The sequence below is a fragment of the Natrix helvetica genome, assembly GCF_964273705.1.
Source record: "Natrix helvetica genome assembly, chromosome: 6".
NCBI classification, from domain to species: domain Eukaryota; kingdom Metazoa; phylum Chordata; class Lepidosauria; order Squamata; family Natricidae; genus Natrix; species Natrix helvetica.
The window spans coordinates 54,411,897-54,437,267 of NC_138553.1; the positions used below are offsets into that span (position 1 = coordinate 54,411,897).

Below are 25,371 nucleotides of genomic sequence, written 5' to 3' on the forward strand. Positions count from 1 at the left end.
TCTGTACGCTGATGATACGCAGCTGTACATCTCCACCCCAAACCACCCCAACGAGGCCGTCGAAATGATGTCCCGGTGCTTGGAAGCCGTTCGGGTCTGGATGGGGGACAACAGACTCAGGCTCAACCCTTCCAAGACGGAGTGGCTGTGGCTACCGGCGCCCCGGTTCAACCAGTGGACTCCATCGCTGGCCATAAGGGGCGAGCAACTGCCCCCCGTGGAGCGGGCGCACAATTTGGGCATCCTCCTTGATGCCCGGCTGTCGATGGATGACCATGTGGCAGCCGTGGCGAGGGGGGCGTTCCACCAGGTTCGCCTGGTGCGCCAATTGCGCCCCCTATTGGACCGGGACGCCTTACGCACAGTCACTCATGCGCTGGTGACGTCGCATCTGGACTACTGCAACGCTCTCTACATGGGGCTCCCCTTGAGATGCACCCGAAGACTACAGCTGGTTCAGAATGCGGCCGCGCGGGCTATCATGGGGAGGACCAGGTACTCCCATATAACACCACTCCTGCGTGAGCTGCACTGGCTGCCTGTGGTTTTTCGGGTGCGTTTCAAGGTGTTGGTTACTATCTTCAAAGCGCTTCATGGCACAGGACCTAATTCCTATTTTTAAAGTTCAACCTTAGATGCGTCCCTCCTGTGTTGGATAATTATATGGAAGTGTTCTGGGTTCCCCAGCTCCGATAGATCTTCTTTCTCTCTCTCCAGTTGATTCTATTAGTAGTGTCCAAGGATTAGCCTCAAAAAGCTGAAATAGTTTATCCAGAGAATATAGTCAGCAAAGTTCCTGTTTTCTCTTAAGGTATTAAGAGGGAAAAATTCCAAATTCTGCCAGTAGATGTCGCTCTTCCACTCGTCCAGAAGCTAACCAACTGCAGTCAATCCCCATATATATGTTGCAAAGTTATATTTCTTCCTTCCTTCTTCCTCCTTCTCCTTTCAAGCCTTTAGGACTTGGATAATTAACTCAAAACCCCCTGAAGATATCTGTATAGTCAGAGTTATTATTTACAGCCCGCCTTTGTTATGTTAACAAATTAGATTTAGGTTCAGCTTATCAGACAGTTCAGAGAGTAAAAAGAGATAGCCTCCATTTTTCACTCAGCATATTACTCTCGCCGCTATAATGCAGGGGGGTAAGCAACCCTTCCACTTCTTCTTGGAGCCCTTAATCTCTTGAGCTGTTTTGGGATAGAATTACCTTCTCCAAGATCAGGAAACTGTTAGGTCACTCGCAACTCCGACAGCTTCTTTGTGATAAATCCTCGCTTGCTTTGAACTGTTGTCAGCATTTTGGGACGGCCATTACTTGTTGCCCTCTTTCCACAGCCGGGGTTATGAAGGAGATTTCAAGCACAAACCATGGATTGCCGTCCTATGGTCGTGCCAAACCAACCTTCTCTCTTCAGTCTTCCCTCCAGGAAGGCTTGGCTTATCAAAATCTTTTCAGCAAACCCCTCCGGACGTTAGATCTGGCTGCTGCTAATGGAGCTCTCCGTCCAAGCAGCCATTCATGCTGGCAGCAAGCCCCGCCTTCCAGAATGACATTTTTTAATAAGCAATATAATGTTTTGACGTTAATTACATTTGACATTTTATGTTTCATATTTGACATTTGATCTTTTTATGTGTAATATTTGACATTTTTAGTTTCACATTCCACATTTTACATTTACTAAAAATGACACAATTGCATTTTCATGACCTTGGGTGATAAGCGATTGTTTCATCTCTTCATTGATACCTGTCTTGATTTTAGATCTGATTTCTTCCTTCATTTGGTTAAACTTTTCTAGCTCACTCAGGATGAGACAGCATTCTTCGAGAGAAATTTGATTGTTCTCCAACTCTTTTGAAATAAGGTTGCTTATCATATTGAGCTTCAGGTCTAAAATCAGGACCAGTATCGATGAAGAGATGAAACAATTGCTTATCACCCAAGGTCATGAAAATGCAATTGTGTCGGGTGTACCGGTAGGGATGATTTGAATCGGTTCACCAAACTGGTAAAAACCACCTCTGGTTGGCCCTGCCCATGCTCGCCCACTTGCCACTTGCCCCTTCCAGCTGCCCACCCTACCCACTATATATGTTGCCTTCACCACATGGTCCAGCTAATTTCCTCACCAGTCATCTCACCTGCTCAGCTCATCAAAAGTAAACAATGCATACTGTCTACTTGCCCTTTGCCTTTGGTTGGGGGCCGGAGCCCAGGGACATGCCATTCTCCAAGGCCCCAGAGCCGTTACCTGCCAAGGCCAGGTCAGGGAATGCACCATTCCACAGCTCCAGCCTTGCCCCGGAGTGGCTTCCCGCTCGCTGCCTGCCTTGCTCACCTACCTTCATGCCTGGGGGGGGGGGGGAGAGGCAAGACTCAGCCACCTTTCGCACCAAAAAGCCTCCAGCCACCGGTGGTATTTTCGGCTGCGTTCTGAGCAGCACTGCTGCAGCACCAGCCCTCCAGTTGCTGCTGTTGTCCTGCCCGAGTCTGGTTGTAAGCAGCACTGGCAGGCAATGGGGTGTGCGTGTTCTGCCACTGCCCTGTTCTGGCCCCGCATGTACACCCCATTGCTTACTGGTGCCACTCACAGCCGGACCCAGCCAGGAGAACGGCAGCAATTGGAGGGATGGTATTGCAGCAGAACTGCTCAGAAGTCAGCCACTGGCTGCAGTCTTTAAGGTACTATCCTGTGAAGGAGGGGACCATAAAGGGACAGACTGCAGCAGGCATCTGCCTTCTGGGCAGCTCTGCTGTGAAGGGAGGGAGAAACGTTTGGCTTCTCTCTGCTGTAGCATTCAACATGGCTGCTTCTCTTCACCTGCTTGGGCTCATACACACAGAAGAAACATGATAAGGAGATGAGAAGCAGCCAGGTTGAATGCTAGAAGACTTAGCCGGCTGAACTTTTCTGTTGGTTCTGTTGGCGTGGCTTGGTGGGCGTGACTTGGTGTGTTCCCGGGAGTGATATAAAGTTAGCCAGTTAGTCCACTCAGTCACATGACCCCTACCCATCCCCACTCACCAAGCCACGCCCACAGAACTGGTAGGGGAAAAAATAGAATTTCATCTGTCACAAAGCTAACAATAGCTAAGCATCATTATCATAGCTAGTTGATTTTTATGAACAAAGCATTGTTCATTGTTTAATACTGTGCTAAAACAGGTAGTTTTACCCCATGACCACTAAACAGCAACAAAAGTCTTAAATATTTTGACCAACTATATTTATAATATTTTTTATTTAAAATACCATTTAAATTATCAAAGAGTGAAAGAGAATGAAGGTGCAATTTTAATTGTTGCCAAACTGCAGCTTTAATTACTACCACGTACCAATTACTAGCTGTGTCTAGTGCACACTTTCTTAAGAATAAGTATTACTGTACATAGCTGAGTTTTGTCCCAAATAGATCTTCATTGAAATTAACTACAGATTATATTTAAATTAGGTTTTCTATTGAATATTTTCTTCATCAACACAGCAATGCTTTTGGATAAATTAAGTCTAGAGTCTAGAGTCATTAAAAAACAAAGTGTTTAAAGAGGCATAGACCATTTAAATATATTTAATGAACATTTGTGCCATCTGCAATATATTACACTTACAATTTTAAAACTTAAAAACATATGTATTTACAAATATTCATTATCTCCACTTCTAAGAATAGGGCTATTTTGTTTCAATAGCTTTCTTAATTATTTGGACTTCATAAGATTGATCATTACCTGTAGTTATGCTAGATTTTTCTAGATTCTTTAGCATATTCCCTATTCATTATTGAACGCCTTAAATATTACACCCCACAAACTTTCTTTTTTTCTTATTCTGTTGTTTCATTTAAGTTTAACTGTTATAATATCTCGTTCTTTGGTTAATTAGGGGTTATGAAAAATATTAATTCCAGCCCTTCATAAAATTGCTTTGTAAATCATGACATATTTTGATTTATTGTGCAAATTTGGTGGAATTCTAGACTTAAAAAAAAATTAATTAGATAATGGCTTAAAGGTAAATGTATGTACCAGCATCATTTGTGTTGCTTCTTAGAGTAGAGCAATTACTTCTTATAGATGATTTAATTGAAACAGGACTTTTTAAAAAGAATACAATAAACAAGTTCAGATCTGCCTCTCAATAGAACTCACATGGAATGGGATGGCTGCTGCTGTGATCTCTTTGACATAATTTTCTACTCTGCATAAGTAATAAAAATAATTTCACAAATATAAGTGTTGTGGATATTTGTTCTTCCATTTTAATTACTAATACTTAATATCTAATATTAATCAATAATTCCAGTCATTGTTCTGACTATACTTATTAAAATTACTAAAATTGCTATATGTATACACTACACTACACTACACTACACTACACACACACACACACATACAAACACACACACACGACCAGTACATATGAGGCTGGAATACACACACACACACACACGCGCGCGCACACACACATAGCCTTTATTGCCATTGTACAAAATAAATACAGCAAAATTAGTTGTAATTATAATAATGTACATCAAGCAATTAGCAATTGTCTTTCATATTTGTAGTTATAAGCATTCTTCTAAAGTGTTACAAGGGATGAAGGAAATTCCTTCTATGACTAAATAGTCACAGAATACAAATTGGTGACTTGGGCTACTGTAACTTAAATCTCTGCCTAGGACAGGGATTAGCAACCTTAAACACTCTAAGAGCCATTTCCCATAGAAAAAAAAACATAGGGAGCCACAAAACCTGGGTGGGTGTGGTCAACTTGACATCACTCACTCCTATCCAGTCACATGACAACCCTCAGCCACGCCTACCCAGCCTGTCATTAAGGCAGAGAACCGGTTGTTAGATTATTTGCCCCGCCTGGCCCCGCCTCTCTCTATCTCTCTCTATCTCTGCCTATTGGTGTTTCTCTCTTTCTCTCTCTCTACTTTCCACTATTTGAGCCCCTCTGGAGAAATTAAGATTTCAAGAACAACTAAAGTTTAGCTCTCAGGTAGTTTAAAGACTTTTACCTGTTATACTAAAGGAAAGGAAAGTGTGCTAGAAGAAAAAATGGGAGTGGAGAAGAGAAACCAGGACATGGAATGCTTGATGGGTAGAGATGAGACCGGCTCCTGGGGCATCTTCTGCAGGATCCCCTTCAACCCTAGCACTGCCATGGGATACCTCACTGAATTAAGAGGACAGCAGATGAATACATTTATCTGAAATTTAAACCATAGGGCACATAACAAGAAACTGCATCAGGGAGAATGCACATCACTGTTATGACCTATCTCCACTTAGTTTCAATGTGAGGAATTTCAATCACTCTTTCACAACTTGACTTCTCCCTGGTAGCACTGGAGTTCTTTAACAGCACAACTCAGGAATGATGGGAGTGCAGTGCAGTAGCCTGGAGGACCATTACATCCTTATTCCTTCCTTTCTCCCTTCTTTTCCCTTCCTATCCCCCTCCACTGATTTCACCTCCCTCCCTCCTGATTTCTCCTTCCTTCCTTCCTTCCTTCCTTCCTTCCTTCCTTCCTTCCCTCCCCCTTCTCTGATTTAACCTTCCTTCCTTTAATCCTGTATATTATGGTTCATTACTGTTAGTATTTATTAAAGAATGCTGTGTAGCTTAGAAGCTCTCAGCAAAAATAACAGCAGCTGTTGTTTCTGGCTGAAGCTATCCACCTCCTTTTATTCCACTTTTAAGGAAGAGGGAAGAAGAGACCCAGGCAGATCCCTCTCTGAATAGCCTCCCGTCCAAATTTCGAATGATTTGCTCTCTGATCCTCTGATCCTCTGAACAGACCCCACCCCTCTTTTTGTACTCTGGACCACCAGGCCTTTATTTCCCCCATTTAGTAGGGGAGATTGGATTTTTATTAGGTCTTCCCCCAGCCCCATGCCAAAATGAAAGCCAGCCAGTTTTTCCTCCTAGAAGTCCCCTATCCTTCCCCTGCTCCCTGCTCCCTTCCCCCTACCCCCACTGGGACAGAGGAGTGTGCTGGAAACGTGTGTTGGAGTAATGTCAAAGCGCACCATCTGACCCTCTGGCGCTTTATTCCATTCTCCTCCTGTCCCACTTGCTGAGCAGGGGGGGGGGCAGCCCTGATGCCTCCACTCACCTCCCATGGCCCCAGCCATTGCTGCCCAGATTCCTCAAAGGTGCTGTGCATTTCAAAGGTAGCAGATCATGTCTGGAGATGCCGGACAATGTCCCACTGTGAGAGCCAGGCCAGGTCTCTCCGGTGTCCAACTCGCCAATAGGGGCACTTCTGCCAGGCCACCCCCCCTTGGATTTTTGTGCTCAGCACTTGGCATGGGGAAGGGAGTGCTTACCCATGCCACCCCCTTCTTCTTTTTTGTTTCTTCATGTTTTATTTGTTTTATTTATATTATTCTCAATTTCCATCCAACAGTATGTGATGTGGGTACAGTTATTTGAACAGTCATAATCCACATTTGTTGTTATATTCATCACAATAATATTAATGATATTAATAGTATAATAGTATAATAACAATAATACATAACATCATATTCTCTAAATTTTCTCCACATTAACATTTTCTCTTTTTATATCTCCTCCTTTCTAATTTCTGTTTCTATTTTCTAACCACTGATAAAATACATCCCACATCAAAAAATATCCAGTTTCTTTATCCTTAATAATAAGCTGCAATCTATCAATTTCTGCACATTCTAGTATTTTCTAAATTACATTTTTATTTGATGGAATCTCACCATTTTTCCATTGTGCAAATACAATTCTGGCTGCAGTTAGTATATATAAAACCAGATATATAGTCCTTTTATCATATTTTTCCGGTGGAATGCCCAACAAAAATGTGTCTGGTTTCAAATCTATATGCTGCTTTATCATTTTTTCCAACCAAGTATGTATTTTTGTCCCATATTTTTTAGCTTTTGGGCAGGTCCACCACATATGATAGTATGAACCCGATGGTTGATTACACTTCCAACATTTAGCAGATCTATCTTTATACATTTTGGCCAATCTTGCCAGTGCATCTATAAAACATTTTATGCAAATTTTCTTTATTTACAGTTGACATAGTCAATTTAACATTTCTATCCCATAGTTTCTGCCATTTATCTAATTCTATTGCATAGCCAAACTTTTTAGCCCAGGCGATCATTGTCTCCTTAACCTGCTCACTTTCAAGTTTAATACTTTGTATATAAGAATATAATTTCTTTATCAGTTCATCTGTTTCAGTTAATATCTGGTTTAATTCTGTTAACTCTTTATTAAAGCCAAATGTTTTAGCATCTTTTTCATAACAGGATTGTATCTGCATATGTGGCTACCATGCGATATCTATCTCTTGACTACTAAGTTCCTGTTTAGTTTTTAGTTCCCCTTTATCATTCAGAATGTCTTTGTATCTTACATTTTTTTCCATATTAATAACATTGGATGTACCAATGCCTCTATAGTGGAAAGCCAGATTGGTATTTTCAAATAATGCTGTTCTTTTATTTTAAACCAGACTGATAACAATACATTCCTAGCATAGCGTCTCTGAAAATAACTTATTCTTCCCATACCATAAAAAGGCATGCCAACCTAGTTGAAGATCATGCCCTTTTAATGTTAATAATCTTGTATGTCTCAAAATAAACCATTCTTTCATCCATGTGAGTGCCGAGGCCTGGTAGTACAATTCTCAGTCTGGTAGTCCCAAAAACCTTTTTTGTTTTGTTTCCTGCAACATTTTCAAACCTATTCTTGCTTTCTTTCCTAACCAAATGTATCTTAATATTATTTTATTTAGTTCTTTAAAGCATTTTTTCTCCAACTTTATTGGTATTTTTTGAAATAAGTATAGTAGTCTTGGCAAAATGTTCATTTTTATAGTAGCTATTCTTCCTGATAGTGACAGTTGTAGGTCTTTCTATTTCTCCAGATCTTGTTTGATTTGCCTCATCACTTTCATGTTATTATCCTCTTTGATTGTTGCACATTTTGCTGTTAATTGTATTCCTAAATACTTCACTTTTTAAACTATCTATATATTAATTCTTTCCATCAACACTCTTTTTTGTGTATCTAAGATTCTTAACTAAAATCTTTGTCTTGTCCCTATTTATTTTCAATCCTGCTACTTCCCCATATTCTTCTGTTTTTCTAATTAGCTTTGGTCCAGTTTTTAGGGGATCTTCTAGTATGAAGACCAAATCATGTGCAAATGTCTGTAGTTTGTATTTCTCTTTTTTATTTCCATTTCTTTTATTTCTTCAGCTTGCTGAATATTCCTAGTTAACACTTCCAAAGTCAATATGAATAGCATTGGAGATAGTGAACATCCTTGTCTGGTGTCTTTCTTGATATCAAAGTTCTCTGTCATGTCTCAATTTATTATCACCTTAGCTGATTGTTTACAATATATTGCTTTAATCATATTAATACATCTCTCCCCAAAGTCCATGTATTTTAGTTGTGCTAACATAAATTGCCAATTAACATTGTCAAATGCTTTCTGTGCATCTAAAAACATCAACTCCATTTTTTTCCAGGATTTATCTCATAGTACTCCAGTGTGTTTAGAATCATTCTCGTATTGTTTTGATCTGTCTCTTTAACAAAAATCCATTCTGCTTCCCTCTTTTTTCTCTTGGCTTCACTGATGAGGGAGGAGGGAGGCCAGGCTTGGGGGATGGCCTCCACCCCATAAGATCTGCCCCTGCCGTTCTGTCCCAGCCCTCTTTGCTGCCGGCAACAGCAAATGTATCACGACAAAGGCAGAATCCTTTTGCCATGCAAAGGCAAGTACAGGAGTTCTTTGTTCCCGCACTAAGGCTCCGGCCATCGCCATTGCCACTGCCACAACAGGGCAACAGCCTTGAATGAAAGAGGTTGTCAACACTCAGCCTAGGAAATAAGACAGGGGCAACTGCTCTAATTGGAGACATTATTCTTATCTGTGTTAACAGCAGGATATTCAGTAGTGTTTGTTCATCTGTCCTTGTTATTTTATTCACAGATATTGATGAATGTGCTGAAGGGAGGCATTACTGTCGGGAAAATACTATGTGTATCAACACACCAGGATCATTTATATGTATCTGCAAAACAGGTTACATCAGAATTGATGACTACTCTTGTACAGGTAAGAATAATTTGTTAACATAAGCAGATGCCCATTATTTCATCTTTTTAAAGATTATTCACTTTTATAAGTCATTAGAAGATATGAAAAAGATGTTATTCTGTTTTCTGTCATACAATTAGAGTCATATGATTACCATAATTTTTATGACATCTGTCTTGGTTAATTATAATGTATTCTTACTGTATTCCTCTTGTTTAAAGGGGGAAAACTTGAATTTTGCATTAACATAGAATATGAATAAATAAATGTAATGTAAGAAGTGAAATGTAAGAAGACAACCTCCCGTTCCTTCTTTCCAATTTTAAGCTCCTACCCTCCCACCCACTTTATGGTGTAGAGCAGGGGTGTCAAACTCAATTTCATTTAGGGCCAGATCAGCATTATGATTTCCCTCAAAGAACCAGTAGCTGGATACTGCAACTAGGTGGGTATGGCTGGCTGTATGTGACTGGGTGGACATTGCTGGCTTATGCCACTCACTGGAATGAGCTGCCCCCGGATCTTAGCATAATCCCTGACCTCCGGTCCTTCCGACACGCCCTAAAAAGTTGGCTTTTCCAGCAAGCCGGCCTGGCCTATTAATTTTTATCTCGTTTTTTAAATGTATTGTCCTTTAAATTGGGTTTGTTTTTTGGATATGTATTTAATTTCTTTTTTAACTTTCGGGATGTGTGTTTTTTAATGTTGTATGCTGCCCTGAGTCCTTTGGGAGAAGGGTGGCATATAAATCCAATAAAACAAACAAAACAAACAAACTGGCCATGGCTGACTCAGGAAGACTAGGTCAGGATGGAAGAAGTTGCACTGGATAACTTGACGTGGGGACAATTCAGCGCCCCACAAACAAACACAACACACACACACACCACGTTTGGAGACTTTTATCCACAGAGGAAGGAGAAGGCCTTCTCCCCAAGCCCAGGCATGATTGGCAGTTTGTAAACTCAGATGTAGATAAAAGTATCTAAGCTTGGAATTCTCTCTGTGTGTGTGTTTCCTTTGGCACAACATGCTAAAGGAGATGTTCTTCTCCCAATCCCAGACATTGTTGGCATTTCCTGGTCTGGTGCCTCCTCAGAGCAAGGCAGGAGGCTTTCTGACCTAGGCTTCCTGATACAGTAAAAAGCACACGGCTAGTCCAAAAAACCATATTTTTATTTCAAAGGCTATGAATTATGTTCATTCACAGTGCACAATGAATCCCAAATAGTTGTAAAGAGTCCTACAGTAGGCTGCCAAAGTCTTTTGGGATAAGGCTGATAAGCACCCATCTTTATCTTCCTTGAAACGCTGCCAAAGACTTAATTGGGCCACATGGATCAAAGAGTTAAAATGGAGCTTCAGAAGGTAAACTAACCAGCATGAACCAATTTGCTTCCTGCAAAGGCTCACATGCCTTTGCTCTTCCTTTATGTCCTATAAGAGGGGCCAATCACCTCCCAGCCTTACTCCCAAGTCGTCCCTTCTGTGTTAACTGTTCTTGCCTTCTGGCAGCTCTGCGCATGCGCACACTGGGAATAGGGGGAGCCTGTTCCGCTGCCTTGCTGATGTCCGACTGGAGGCTCTGGAGGCAGCACATAACTCCTAGATGGCTCTGGCCCCCTCTCTGCTTCTGACACAGAGCCCTTGTCCAAGCCTTCCCCAGACTCCAAGACTGGCCCATGTTCCTCCCCAACCTCCTTGCTATCTGGCTCTGCTGCCAACTCCACAGGCCACTGGTGACCACAACATCTTGGACTAGTTTGTCGTGATTTATTTGGACAACATTTTGATTTACTCTTCCTCCTGAGAGAGCCATCAACAGCACCTCCACCTGATCCTGCAATGGCTCCAGGAGAACCACTTTTATGCATAACTGGAAAAATGCCAGTTCTTTCAGTCCACCATTGAGCTCCTGGGGCATCGCATCTCTCCGGAGAGCATAACAATGGAGATGAGCAAGGTCGAGTTGTTTGCGCAACCTCCTTGGTGAGTGAAATCCATTCAGCAACCCTTTGGATTCATCAACTGTTATTGGACCTTTATCCCAGGTTTCGCTTCCCTGACCACACCCCTCACTCAGCTCCTTCAGAAAAAGGTCCCATTCCACTGGAGTACCCCCGAGCAGCAGGCATTCCAGGCCTTGAAGCAAGCATACATGAAGGAGTCCATCTTGAAACATCCTGAACCCCACCATCCGTTTGTGGTGGAAGCAGATGCATTGGATATTGCTGTTAGAGCAGTGTTACTCCAGGCTCATGCATCCAGCGGTACCCTCTTTCTTTGCGTGTATTATTCGCAGAAACCTAACTCTTTCGAGCGCAACTACATCATCTGGGAGAAGGAGCTACTGGCCATTAAGACGACGTTTGAGGCCTGGAGACATCATCTGGAGGAGGCCTGACATCAAATTGAGGTACAAACAGACCACAAAAACCTGGAGTTCCTGCAGACTGCCCAGAAACTGAATCAATGTCAGATTCAGTGGTCCCTCTTCTTTGCCAGGTTCAATTTCCACATCCCCTAAATCCCCTGTGGTCTCAAATAAAAGGAGATGCATTCTTGCAGAAACCAGAGTATTCCCACATTGAAGACCATCTTCTGCTCCAGACAGTTTTGCCTGTAGAGTTTTTCTCTGTGGTTCAGGAACCAGTGGACTTAGGGGCTCAGATACAGGAAGTGCAGCAGCACAATGCTTTCATGGAGCAATGGAGGGAAAGAGGTGGGGCCCACCTCTTCATGGATGTTTACTGAGGACCTCTTGTGGTACCGAGACAGGCTATATGTGCCAGTGGGGCTGCTCTGGGGCCTTATCCTATCACAGTGCCATGATAATCCTGTAGCGGGGCACTTTGGGTTCTTTAAGACATTGATCCTAGTTTCTCGCAGCTTTTGGTGGCCCCGATTGCAATGCAATGTCCAGACTTATGTCATATCCGATGTTCGATGCCGACAGGCCAAGTCAACAATGGGAGCCCCCCCCCCCCATTCATGGCTGCCTCAGCCATTGCCAACACCAGAGAGATCCTGGGGCACCATTTCCATGGACTTCTTGATGGATTTGCCTCTGTCTTTTGGATTCACAACTGTGTTCCTGGTGGTAGACATGCTAACAAAGATGACGCATTTCATTCCATGTTGTGATTACCGACTGCCCACATGTTTATCCAACATGTCTTCCAGCTGCACGGCCTACCTGATAGGGTCATTTTGGACAGAAGGGCTCAATTTACAGCCCAGTTTTGGAAAGGGCTGATGACAGCTTTAGATGTGAAAATCTGCCTGTTGTTGGCACATCAAACCAAAGGAGGGACTGAGAAAGTCATCGGGATCCTGGAGCAATACCTGTGCTGCTTCATGAACCAGCAGCAAGACAATTGGTCACATTATTTGGCAGTAGCAGTGTTTGTGTTTAACAAATTGCAGCACACCTCCACACAAACAACCCCTTTCTGGGCCAATGTGGGATATCATCCTCAATTCTTTCCCCTTATGCAACTTGACTCACTGGTTCTGGCAGCTAATGACTATCTGTCCGAGTTGCAGGCTGTCCATCAATTGATGTGATGGTATCTGGAGAAAGCTAAGGTGTCAGGGTTCCAAGAAACACCCCCAATGAAATAAAACTCCAAGGGTTGTGGTTCCTCAAAATTCCACTTTATTAGAGATGTCATGTTGGCACATCTGGGAAAACCCGAATCTGAAAGCTTCTAGGTTTTCCCACCCAGTTGAAAGTTTAAGATCCTACCCCAACACTCACAAGTCCATCACATGGTCCAATCTTTCACTGCCATGAAGACAGATTCCTCCCATTCAGATGTTTTCCATGCAAACAACGTTAATACCACAAAAGTCAATGCACAGCCTCACCCCCCAATCTTTCTTCTCCTTAAAGAGGATGGGGGCAGCTACCTTGGATTTGGCTGGTTGGATGAAGCCCTGCTCTAAATTAGCATCGATGTATTTCCTTAATTCCTCCATTTCCTTAGGGGTCATGGAGTACATCTTAAGCTTCAGTAGCTTTGCCCCGGGCACCAGCTCTATCACACAGTCAGTTGGTCGATGAGGGGGGAAACAGTTGCAATCTTCCTCACTGAAAACCCCATCTAAGTCCTGGTATTCTTTCGGTATTTGCTGGCTCCCAGGTGTGACGTCTTGGGCCGGAGCTGCAGGTTCTGGTGCCATTGTCTCCTCTGGGGTTGTAGCTTCAACCAGGTGGTTCTGCCTTGCATTTGGCAGTGGTCCAACATCGATGACTAGCTTCCTATAACTGCCATCCCAGAAGATCATAGGACAACACTTCTCAAGCCATGCAGGTCCCAATATGACTGAGTTTGTCATCTTTGGGGTGAGTATGAACTGGAGGAGTTCTCAGTGACGGTTCATCTCTAGCCTGATAAGCTCAGTGACCAATATGGCAGGAGCTTCCACCCAATTTTAGGAATGAGACATGGAGCCAGGTCTCTCCTCCTCTTGGCCTGGTTCCACCCTGGCTAAGTCCAGGTCCCCGGGTACCAGCTGCACACATCTCAGCCAAGCCCCTGCAGCAGATCCAGTTCACTACCAGGTCCTCGACGAGATCAGCCATTCATTGGTACAATTTCACTGGCTTCCGTCAGATTACTCTCTGCACTCTGCCTTCCCTGAGTCTTCATGCCACCCAGGTTCAGGTTAGTGTTTGGGGCTCAGGACCCTGGACAGCACCCTGAGGATCGGGGCATCTGGTGAAGTATTTTAAAGGAGATTTGACTTAAAAACACCCCCAATGAAATAAAACTCCGAGGCTTGTGTTTCCTCAAAGTTCCACTTTATTAGAGATGTCATATTGGCACATCTGGGATAACCCAAATCTGAAAGCTTCCAGGTTTTCTCACCCAGTTGAAAGTTCAAGATCCTTCCCCAACACCCACAAGTCCATCACATGGTCCAATCTTTCATTGCCATGAAGACAGATTCCTCCCATCCACATCTGCCAGGTGCAGAGACAAAAGCAACTTTGACTTTCTAAGAAAAATGTTATTATTGCTACATATCACCCAACTCCATATAATCCCCCCTCCCATTTTCCCACAGTAGAAAGTACACAGTAGAAAGTGTGGCAGGCCTGAAACATAAAAAGAAAAGATGGCTTGCAGGTCTGACACAAGGACTATAAAAGAGTTGCAGACCAATCTCGGCTGGCGATGCTGCCGTTGGTTGTGGGGGATCAGGTATGGTTGTCCACCAGGCACTTTGTGTCAGACCGGCTGGTCAGGAAGCTAGACCACCAGTTCCTTGGCCCATTCCCTATTGAAGTGATCATCAACCCAGTCGCCTACTGTCTGACATTGTCATGCTCGATGCAAGTCCATCCGGTTTTCCATAGATCCCTTCTTGTTCCAGAACAGCCAGCCTGTCCTCTCTGCCAACCTGACTGTCCCCATTCAGCGCCACATGATGGGATTGACCACCTGAGTATGAGGTCACTAGCATTTGGGACTCCCAGTGGCTGAAAGGATGGTTCCTGTATCTCATTAAATGGAAGGGATATTGGCCAGAGGATTTCGCCTGAGAGGATATGACCTTGTACATGAGCCTGCTTTGGTGAAAGCATTCCATGACCAATTCCTGTCATGGCTGCATCCAAATCGTCAGACTGTGGGAAGGGCCCTGCGGTGTGGGATAGTGTTGTGGTCCACCAGCTGCCTCTGGAGCTGGCAGCAGAATCGGATAGCAAGGAGTTTGGGGAGGAACATGGGTCAGTCCTGGAGTCTGGAGAATGCTTGGACTTGCCTGTAGAATACTTTGGACAACAAGGACAAGCAAGGGACAATTAAACAAGCATAGGTCAAAAATAGTTATAGTTTATATAGTCTGGTGTAGCATGAAGCGGACCACAACCTACTACTACTACTAATATGGGGTAGACAGCATTACCACCAGATGGATTCATAACTGGCTGACCAACCTCACTCAATGCGTAGTTCTTAATGAAACTACACCTAAATGGAGGGAGGTGTGCAGTGGGGTACCTGAAGAGTCTGCCAAGTAATCTGTCAGCGTTCCAAATATCATGCAGAATTAAATCATTGTCCAAGGCAAAGTGATCCTTAAAACTCCAATTTAATAAGACAGGCATGTTGGCATTATGATGTTGAATTTCAACTCTAACGTACATCCGGTGAATTCACCCAGTTAAAAGTTCATCATCTATCCCCACACCCCATAATTCATCACATGGTCCAATCTTCATCCTCCACGCTGGCATGTACACCCCTCTTCTTCTGGCCAGGTGTCGAGGTGCGGAGACAAAGGACGACCTTGAGCTTCTAAGAAATCCATAACAATACATTCCACAATCCTACTCCTTTCTATTCCCCCCTCCCAACTACTATACCAATGAAACAGCATAATATATATATTTTAAATATGTGGCAGGCCAAAGATCCTAAAAGGAACAGAATTACAGGCCTGACAGGCGGCCTCTCCTCAAGAGAAAAACGTTTCCTGAAAAGAGAATAACATAAATGTTAACCTATCAAAATTTAACCACCTCTTCCTCCCCCAGGGGGACCCTTTGGCTTATCAGGGAACTTCTCATGGAATTGCTTCACTAATTTATCTGCTTTCAGATCCCAACTTTTCACCCACGTAGCTTCTGACAAAGGGTATCCCTTCCAATGCACTAAATATTATAAGCGACCCCTATACAGCCTGGAATCTAATATTTTTTTCACTTCATAATGTGTTTCCCCTTCTACCACTACGGGAGGAGGTGGAGTTTGGGTGGATGGTCTCGTGCTAGACTCCCTTACCGGCTTCAATAAGCTACAATGGAATACCGGGTAAATTTTCCCTAAGAGTCTGGGTAGGCTGAGTCGAACTGTAACTGGGTTAATTATCTTTTCTATTGGGAAAGGACCTAGAAATTTTGGACCTAATTTCTTACTAGGCATCTTTAATCTTATGTATTTAGTAGACAAAAAAACTTTGTCCCCCACTCGAAAGGGGGGTTGTAGGGAACGATGTTTATCAGCTTGCTTCTTGTAGGCTTCTGCCGCATCTGTTAGCGCCTTTTTGGTATTCTCCCATCCCTTCTTTAGTGCCTCCAGCCATTCATTCAGGGACATGGATGAGGGAGGTTCCTTAGGTAGTTCAGGCATGGGAACGAATTCCATGCCACTGGTAATCTGAAAAGGAGTTAATCCTGTACTGCTGTGAACCGCATTATTATATGCTACTTCAGCGAAAGGTAGCAAGTCCGACCAATTGTCTTGCTGATAGTCCACATAACATCGGATGTACTGTTCCACCATCGCATTGGCCCTCTCTGCTGCCCCATTTGTGCTGGGATGAAATGCTGAGCTGAGTCCCTGCGTGGACCTGATCGATTTTAGGAATTCTCTCCAGAACTTGGCGGTGAATTGAACTCCGCGATCTGAAATGATCCTTTTTGGAACTCCATGTAGGCGATAAATGTGTTTCACAAACATTTTCGCTAATTTCTTTGCGGATGGTAGGCTTGAACAAGCGATAAAGTGGGCTTGCTTGGAAAACAAATCAATAACTGTCCAGATTACTTTATTACCACTGCTATCTGGAAGTTCGACGATGAAGTCCATTGCTATCTCTTCCCATGGTCGGCTAGGGTTGGCCACTTGTTGTAGTAGTCCAGAGGGCTTTCCCGGACGGGTTTTCATGGTTGCACAAGTAGCACAGCTTCTTACATAATCTTCCACCTCCGACCTCATCTTTGGCCACCAAAATTGACGTCTAGCGAGGTGGAGAGTTTTCAGGAATCCGAAATGACCTCCTAGTTTCGCATCATGACTCCGCTGTAGCACTTGCAATCTCATCTCTGCAGGGACGTATAGTTTGGATCCCTTCCAAGCTACGCCATCATTAATCGTTAGGATGTCCTTGTTGTTGTTGAACCATGGGTCTGTCTGGAGGGCTGCTTTCAGTTCGGTTCTCAGTTTATCTTGGCTTCGACTGGTGACTTGAGCTGCCTTTTGGTGAGAAGGAGATATGATGGGGTGGAAAATTTCTTCCTTCTTACTATCAAACTGGGGTTTTCTCGACAGTGCATCTGCTAACAAGTTCTTCCCTGCGGGGATGTGTTTAATTTCAAATTTGAACCTTTGGAAATATTGGGCCCAACGGACCTGTTTGGGGGGTAACTTTCGATGGGCAAGGAGAGTTTCGAGGTTTTTATGATCAGTCCATACCTCGAACGGTATATCCCCCCCTTCCAGGAGATGTCTCCAGGTGAGCATGCTCCACCTGATCGCGAATGCCTCCTTCTCCCAAATGGGCCACCTTCTTTCCGTAGTGGTGAGTTTCTTGGAGATGTAAGCGCATGGTAAGAGGTGGCCTTCTTTATTCTTTTGTAGTAGCACCGCGGCTATCGCGACATCACTGGCATCCGTTTGGATTATGAAAGGTCGCTCTGGATCGGGGTGTTGTAATATGGGTTCTTGGGCAAAGAGCCGTTTTAATTTCTCAAAAGCCTTTTGACAGTCGATTGGCCATTTTAATGGTTGGTTTGCTTTAGGTTTAGTAGGGGAAGGCCCCGTTCTTAATAGGTCAGTCAATGGTAGGGCAATTTCAGCAAAGGTTGGAATAAACTGCCTATAAAAGTTTGCAAATCCAAGGAAGCTTTGTAATTGTTTGCGAGTGCTTGGAGGTTTCCAATCTAACACCGCTTTCACTTTTTCTGGGTCCATTTCTACTCCTTCATTGGAGATACGATATCCCAGATAATCTAGCGAGGTCTTGTGGAATTCACACTTTGACAATTTTGCATAAAGTTTGGCAGCTAGAAGTTTTTTCAGGACTTGTCGTACCAGTTTCACATGTTCTTCCGTGGTCTCAGAGAAGATCAAGATGTCATCTAAATAAACGAGTACTCCACAGTACAGGTGGTCGTGTAGCACTTCATTTATGTACTGCATGAATACTGCGGGTGCTCCTTGTAGTCCGAAAGGCATGACTTTATATTGGAAGCTGCCTAACGGAGTATTAAAAGCGGTCTTCCACTCATCCCCTTTCCGGATTCGTATACGGTAATACGCCTCTCTCAAGTCCAGCTTGGTGAAGATCTTGCCCTTAGCCAAGTGGTTCAACATATCTTTCATGAGAGGGAGGGGATAGGTATTCTTTTTGCATACCGCATTCAAAGCTTGTAAGTCCACACAGAGCCGAACCCCCCCATCTTTCTTTTCCCTGAAGAGCACTGGGGCAGCTACTTTTGATTTTGCTGGTTCAATAAACCCTCTTTTCAAATTGGTGTCAATGTACTTCCTCAATTCTATCATCTCTTTAGGCGTCATAGAGTACATTTTGGGCTTTGGTAAGGTTACCCCAGGTTTGAACTCTATGGCACAATCTGTGGCGCGGTGAGATGGAAGGTAGTTTCCGTCTTCCTCGCTGAACACCTCCGCCAGATCCCAATAGACCTTTGGGACTCGTTGGATTCCCGGAGGTTTAGTGTCTGCTGCGGTTGCTGCAGGTTCTGGATGGGTTGGGCTGTTAGGTTCCAATGTTCCTGGGTGGCCTTTTGGTTCCACCGGTGGTAACGGCCCAAGTCCAATAGTCACCTTTCTAACGCCATCCTCCCACTTTATAATAGGTTCCCACTTGTCCAACCATGCAAGCCCTAGGATAATTGACTCCTGCATTCCAGGGGCCACAATGAATCTGAGGAACTCATAGTGGCGGCCTATCACCAACTTTACTAACTCAGTGATCTTTGTAGCCGGAGCTCCCCCAATTAGGGTTCCATCCACTTGCTCAAACGGAATGGGTTGTTTTAGGGGTCTGGTGCGTATACCTAGTTGCTCCACTATTGACATGCTGATTAAGCATCGGGTGCAGCCGGTATCTATAATCACCCCAACTTCCCCTTCTACCCCCGTTTTCGGTATTTGGAGTTTGGCTTTTATTTGGAAGGGGCGGATAGGTGCGCTCACCATTGGGTCGTCTTCTGGGTTTCCTTCCTCTTCCTCCTCTGAGGTGGCCAGGGCGTTTTCAGTGGCTCCGCTCTCTTCCTCTGCTGGCTGTTGCGCCAGACGACTTTTTTCTGGTGGTTTTCTAGGGGTTTTCTTGATTGTGCTGGCAGGTGGTTGGCGTGGTTGTGGAACTGGGGCTGGAGCCCAGCATGTAGATGCCCGGTGGCCAAGCTGACCACAATGGTAGCACTTTATTTTGGGGCCCCAGGAATGAGGGGTTGGCGGGGGCTTTCCAGTTTGCTGCCTCTGCGTTCGGTGGGCTAACGTTTTTTTTTCAGGGGTTCTGGTACCCGGCTTTGGATAGGTGTTAATCTCGTGGTCCAGTATGATTGCAGTGGTGTACCATTCTTGGATATGATCTGTGGTCCCCCTTACGGCACAAGCTTGTTTCAGTTTGGGAACTAAGGCCTTTTTGAATGTATAGACCAATAGTCTCTCTGGCCAGTATCGTAGTCTTCCAGCTATTCTCCGGAATTCCCAAACTAATTCTTTGACCGGCCGACCCCCCTGTCGTAATTCCTGGATCTGGTCTTCAGCATCTACTTGTTGGGCCACATCGTAAAATCGGGCCCGCATCAGTTGGATGAACCCCGTTATGTCATCTAACTCAGGAGCTGCTTCTTCATGGAGTTCCGCTATCCATTGTGCTGCCTCTCCTTCATTCATCCCCTCTGCTATTTCTTGGATCAGTTCTCGATCCGTCAGGTATTGTGGGCCTACTTGGTCAACGTACGCCAATACTCGATTCATAAAGTAAGCTAGTTTGTCTCGGCTGCCATCATAGGTTGCACGGAACCTTGGGGGTGTGGGAGGAGGAGGGGGTGCTGGTGTTTGAACCGGAGCAACCTGTTGGCCTGCTGCTTGGGGTGGTAAGCTTCTTTGTGGGGCCACACCCATTGGTTGGGCAAAAGCCTGCTGAGGCATTGGTGGGGGGGCTGGACCCTGTGGTGGTCCCAGTCCCTGGCTCTGCCTCTGGGCAGCTATTTGGGGTGACGCCATTAGTTGGGAAGGGGCAGGCGTCCACTGGCATTGAGCCCATCCATGACCCGGGAAGAAAGCCCAACCTGGATTGGCTTGATTGATGGGTCCAGAGCTATCACTTTGCAGAGGGGGGGAGGTGAAAGTGTTCCAGGCCCCTTTCGGCTGGTTAAGTTTTACTTCCCAACTTTTTTTTTCTCCAGGAGGGGGGGTTGCTGATTCGCTGGTGGCTGTGTGGAAAGAACCAAGGTCTCCACTCCACTGCGCAGCAGTTTCTCTGCTGGGAAAGGATAATGTGGGCTTTGCTAGGCTCCACCCGGGTGGGTCTGGGGGGCCCAGGGGTTTTTGTTCTCTCACATTTAGGCGTCGGAATTGGTCCTGAAGGCCCATCAAAGACTGGCTGCGTGAGAGCGACTGAGATCTCCATTCATTTGCTCTTCTCCCCATGTTCCAGTCGGCTGTCAGAGTTCCCTTGGGGGGGGGGGGCCTTCCTTCTAGCAGGCATTCCTGAGAAGCAATAAATCCCGAAGCTTTCTCTCGCAGGTCTAACTCCGTCTGTGAGGAAAATCTTGGTTTCGGTTCCTTTTCCCTCGCCTCTGCCTGTTGAACTATTTCTTTAGAAGGTGCCTAGATAGTCTCGACAAAATTAAGCGATCCATCATCCTTAGCTTTCTCTGCTGCATTCTTTCCCTCCTCCATCTTCACTGAAATTTCGTCCTGCCCAGGGTTGGGTCAGAACTGGGATTCAGTACCCCGATGAAAGAAATTTTTTTGAGAGAGAGTTGAAATATTGTCAGCGTTCCAAATATCATGCAGAATTAAATCATTGTCCAAGGCAAAGTGATCCTTAAAACTCCAATTTAATAAGACAGGCATGTTGGCATTATGCTGTTGAATTTCAACTCTAACGTACATCCGGTGAATTCACCCAGTTAAAAGTTCATCATCTATCCCCACACCCCATAATTCATCACATGGTCCAATCTTCATCCTCCACGCTGGCATGTACACCCCTCTTCTTCCGGCCAGGTGTCGAGGTGCGGAGACAAAGGACGACCTTGAGCTTCTAAGAAATCCATAACAATACATTCCACAATCCTACTCCTTTCTATTCCCCCCTCCCAACTACTATACCAATGAAACAGCATAATATATATATTTTAAATATGTGGCAGGCCAAAGATCCTAAAAGGAACAGAATTACAGGCCTGACATAATCTTCAACATCTTAATAAATGACTTAGATGAGGGAATAGAGTGGAATTCATCAAATTTGCAGATGACATCAAGCATTAACAGAGGGATAGAATCAAGATCACATGAAGTGACAAGGGCAAAAAGCAAAGGATGAAACCTATGAAGTTCCAATCTAGAAATAAGGAGAAGGAAGAAAAAATCAGAATTGCCACTTGTTCAAAGACACCGTATAGTTCTCTATTGCCATTGCCTGATGTGCAGCTTGTACAACTGCCATCTGGCTGCTTTTCTAGAGAATCATTATAAATGCATAGTCATATTTTTAAGACACAGAAATTAAACACTGTGCCGCTCTTATTGCGTCCACGGATAACTGCCCTGCCGCCCTGTTTCGGGTGACCCGCTCTCTCTTATTTCAGAGGTCGCGGGAAGCCCCTTTGCAGGGTAGAGCAGAGGAGTTTGGGGAATATTTGCAGGACAAAATCGATCAGATCCGGAGTGGATGGGCCCCCTTCAGTGGACCAGGAGAGACGTCGGAAGCAAGTCTTGAGACACCATGCTGGGAGGAGTTTGACTCTGTTGCCCCTGAGGACTTGGACAGGTTACGTGGGCGACTGCGAGCCACCTCATGTTTACTGGACCCGTGTCCCTCCTGGCTTGTACTGGCATCCTGGGAGGTTACACGAGGCTGGCTCCTGGGTCTGGTGAACGCTTCACTGGAGGAGGGGTCCTTGCCGGCCGCCTTGAAAGAGGCGGTGGTGAGGCCCCTGCTCAAGAGGCCTTCCCTGGATCCGGAGGAACTAGCAAATTACCGTCCTGTCTCCAACCTTCCCTTTTTAGCGAAGGTTGTAGAGAGTGTGGTGGCGCAACAGTTCCCACGTCACCTGGAGGAAGCAGTCTATCTTGACCCGCGCCAGTCCGGCTTTCGACCCGGTCACAGCACGGAGACGGCCTTGGTCGCGTTGGTGGATGATCTATGGAGGGCCAGAGATAGGGGTTGTTCCTCTATCCTGGTCCTATTAGATCTATCAGCGGCTTTCGATACCATCGACCATGGTATCTTATTGCGCCGGCTGGAAGAGATGGGCGTGGGGGGCACCGTTTTGCGGTGGTTCCGCTCCTATCTCTCCGACAGGATGCAGTGTGTGTTGGCAGGGGAGCAGAGGTCGACCCTGAGGCCACTCACTTGTGGGGTGCCTCAGGGTTCGGTCCTCTCACCCCTCCTGTTCAACACATACATGAAGCCGCTGGGTGAGATCATCCGTGGTTTTGGGGTTGGATACCATCTGTACGCTGATGATACACAGCTGTACATTTCCACCCCAAACCACCCCAACGAGGCCGTCGAAATGTTGTCCCGGTGTTTGGAAGCCGTGCGGGTCTGGATGGGGGACAACAGACTTAAACTCAACCCTTCCAAGACTGAGTGGCTGTGGCTACCGGCGCCCCGATTTAACCAGTTGACGCCATCACTGGCCATAGGGGGCGAATTATTGCCCCCCGTGGAACGGGCGCGCAATCTGGGCGTCCTCCTTGATGCCCGGCTGTCGATGGATGACCATCTGACAGCCGTGGCGAGGGGGGCGTTCCACCAGGTTCGCCTGGTGCATCAATTGCGCCCCCTATTGGATCGGGACGCCCTACGCACAGTCACTCATGCGCTGGTGACGTCTCGCCTGGACTACTGCAATGCTCTCTACATGGGGCTCCCCTTGAGATGCACCCGAAGACTACAGCTGGTTCAGAATGCGGCCGCGCGGGCCATCATGGGGAGGATCAAGATACTCCCACATAACACCATTCCTGCGCGAGCTGCACTGGCTGCCTGTGGTTTTTCGGGTGCGTTTCAAGGTGTTGGTTACTATCTTCAAAGCGCTCCATGGCATGGGACCTAGTTACCTGCGGGACCGCATCTCACCTCATACATCCCTACGACCTATCCGCTCTCACAGGGAGGGACTCCTCCAGGTACCATCCGCCAAGCAGTGCCAACGGGTGACGCCTAGGAGTAGATCCTTCTCTGTGATGGGCCCAACCCTCTGGAATGACCTCCCCCCCGATATTAGAATTACCAATGACCTCCGCTCCTTCCGACAGAAGCTCAAGACTCACCTGTTCCGACTAGCTGGCTTAGCTGATTGACAGTTCCATCTTCTACCTCCTGGCAAACATTTTATTGGGGAATTTTTAAGGGAATTTTAATATTTGTATTTTAACTAAGAATTGTACAGTATATTTTTTACCTCCTCCGTCTACGTCCACGTCTATGTCTATGTCTATGTTCATGTCTATGTATTTGTATATGGTTTTAACATGACTGTACACCGCCCCGAGTCCTGCCTAGGAAAGGGCGCGGTCTAGAAATAAAAGTTACTATTATTATTATTATTAAAATTTATAATATGTGTTGAACAGATCGTTTTAAAACTGGTGCTGTTAGAATGTTGATCAGAAAAAAATATTTTAGGTTATTTTAATATTTGAAAGAGTTTTGAAATCTGAACCCTTTTACAGTCTGATAATTAAGCAATTATATTTAGGATGAATACCTTGATTCAGGGGTGGGTTTCAATTTTTTTCTACTGGTTATGTGGGCATGGCTAGGTGGGGGGGCATGTGACTGAGTGGGCATGGCCAACTTGATGTCACTCATGCACACTCAGTCACATGACCTCACCCCATCCCACCAAGTCACACCCAACGAAATGATGGTGAAAATTTTTGACTCTGACAGAGGGAAGGGGAATGGGAAGAGAGGCGGAAAATTTCCAAAAATAGACCGCTAGAGGATTTAGGGTGTGGAAAAGCTATACGTTTCCTATAAGGAATTGAAGCATTCAACTTTGCAGCCCGAAGGCCATGTCTGTGTTTATAAATCCGGCTGGCGAGGGGAGGGGGAGAGGACAATGGGAAGGAAAGGTGGGAGATAGGAAAAAATGCAGGTGGAGGCACTGGACTATGCAAGCAGGGCAGGAGGGAGGAAAGTTCATCTGATCCTGGCTCGGGACAAGGGGGAAGGATGAACTGGCTTCAACCCCAAAAAACACCCCTAGGCACGGTGGGGTGTGTGGGAAATCACAGAGCCCGGATGTCAAAACTTCCCACCCCACTGGTAGAGAAGCTCTTCTCAAGAAGCGCTTCTCAGTAGAGAAGCGCTATCGGTGTCTGCAGGCTCTTATTTTGCTCACTGGCATGACCCTGATGATCGGCTTCCCCCTGGCCAAGTTCCAAATTCCACAGCTGACAAGTGGCCATTCCTAAGCATGCTGCTACTGTGGATTGTGCCACCACCTGTAAAAAGCTGAGGATCGGCTGGTGTGGGCACCGGGGAGCCATTCACCCGCAAGGTAGACCCCTCCATGCCTCTTTCTTCACCACCTCCACCCTCAGGTATGTCAAACCCTGCAATGGGACTCAACACCCGACTGGAAAAGGAGGAACCCAGGGTGGGGTGGGGTGGAGGTGCCATATGCAACTGCAGGGCACAAGCGTATATGTGCAATCCGGTATCGAGTCCCATTGTGGGGCTCACCATACCTGGGGGTGGAGGTGGTGAAACCAGAGGCATGGAGGGGGTCTGTCTTGCTACTGGACGGCTCCCTGGTGTCCACACCAGCCGGTCAAAAACATGAGCGAGCTCTGCAGGCACCCATAATGCGCATGCACGCACCCTCACATGGGCATGCACGCACAACCCCCCCCAGTTCTCCCCTCCCCCGAACTGCTCGCCTCCAAGCAGAGCTTGGTATTTCCTCCAGGGGGCTGGGGGAGGCTGTTTTTGCCCTCCCTAGGCTTCAGGAAAGCCTCCGGAGCCTGGGGAGGAGGAAAAACAGGCCCAACAGGTCTACTGGAGCTCATCCTGAAGCCTGGGGAGGATGAAAACGGCCTCCCCCAGCCCTCCGGAATGCCAAAAATCACCTGGCCGGCATGTGCATGCACCCTGGAGCTGACTGCTCACCTGCTGGCAGATATGGCTCTGCATGCCATTGGTGGCACGCGTAGCATAGATTCGGCATCACGAGGCTAGTAGATGCAGGCTGGTCTTTGGTTTTGCTCCTGTTTGTTCCTTACTCATGTACAG

General features: G+C 45.7%; 1 protein-coding gene across 6 annotated transcripts in view; it reads left to right on the forward strand.

The window, feature by feature from the left end:
- Positions 1 to 25,371, forward strand: part of NELL2 (neural EGFL like 2) — a 407,393-nt gene that overhangs the window by 308,311 nt on the left and 73,711 nt on the right. For 5 of the 6 annotated variants that reach the window (XM_081957428.1, XM_081957430.1, XM_081957429.1 and 2 more), the window contains one exon: positions 9,019 to 9,144. The exons of the other annotated variant lie outside the window; for it this stretch is intronic. In XM_081957428.1, coding sequence (XP_081813554.1) covers positions 9,019 to 9,144 — 126 coding nt within the window. The remainder of the gene's footprint in view (positions 1 to 9,018; positions 9,145 to 25,371) is intronic. 6 annotated transcript variants of the gene reach the window in all.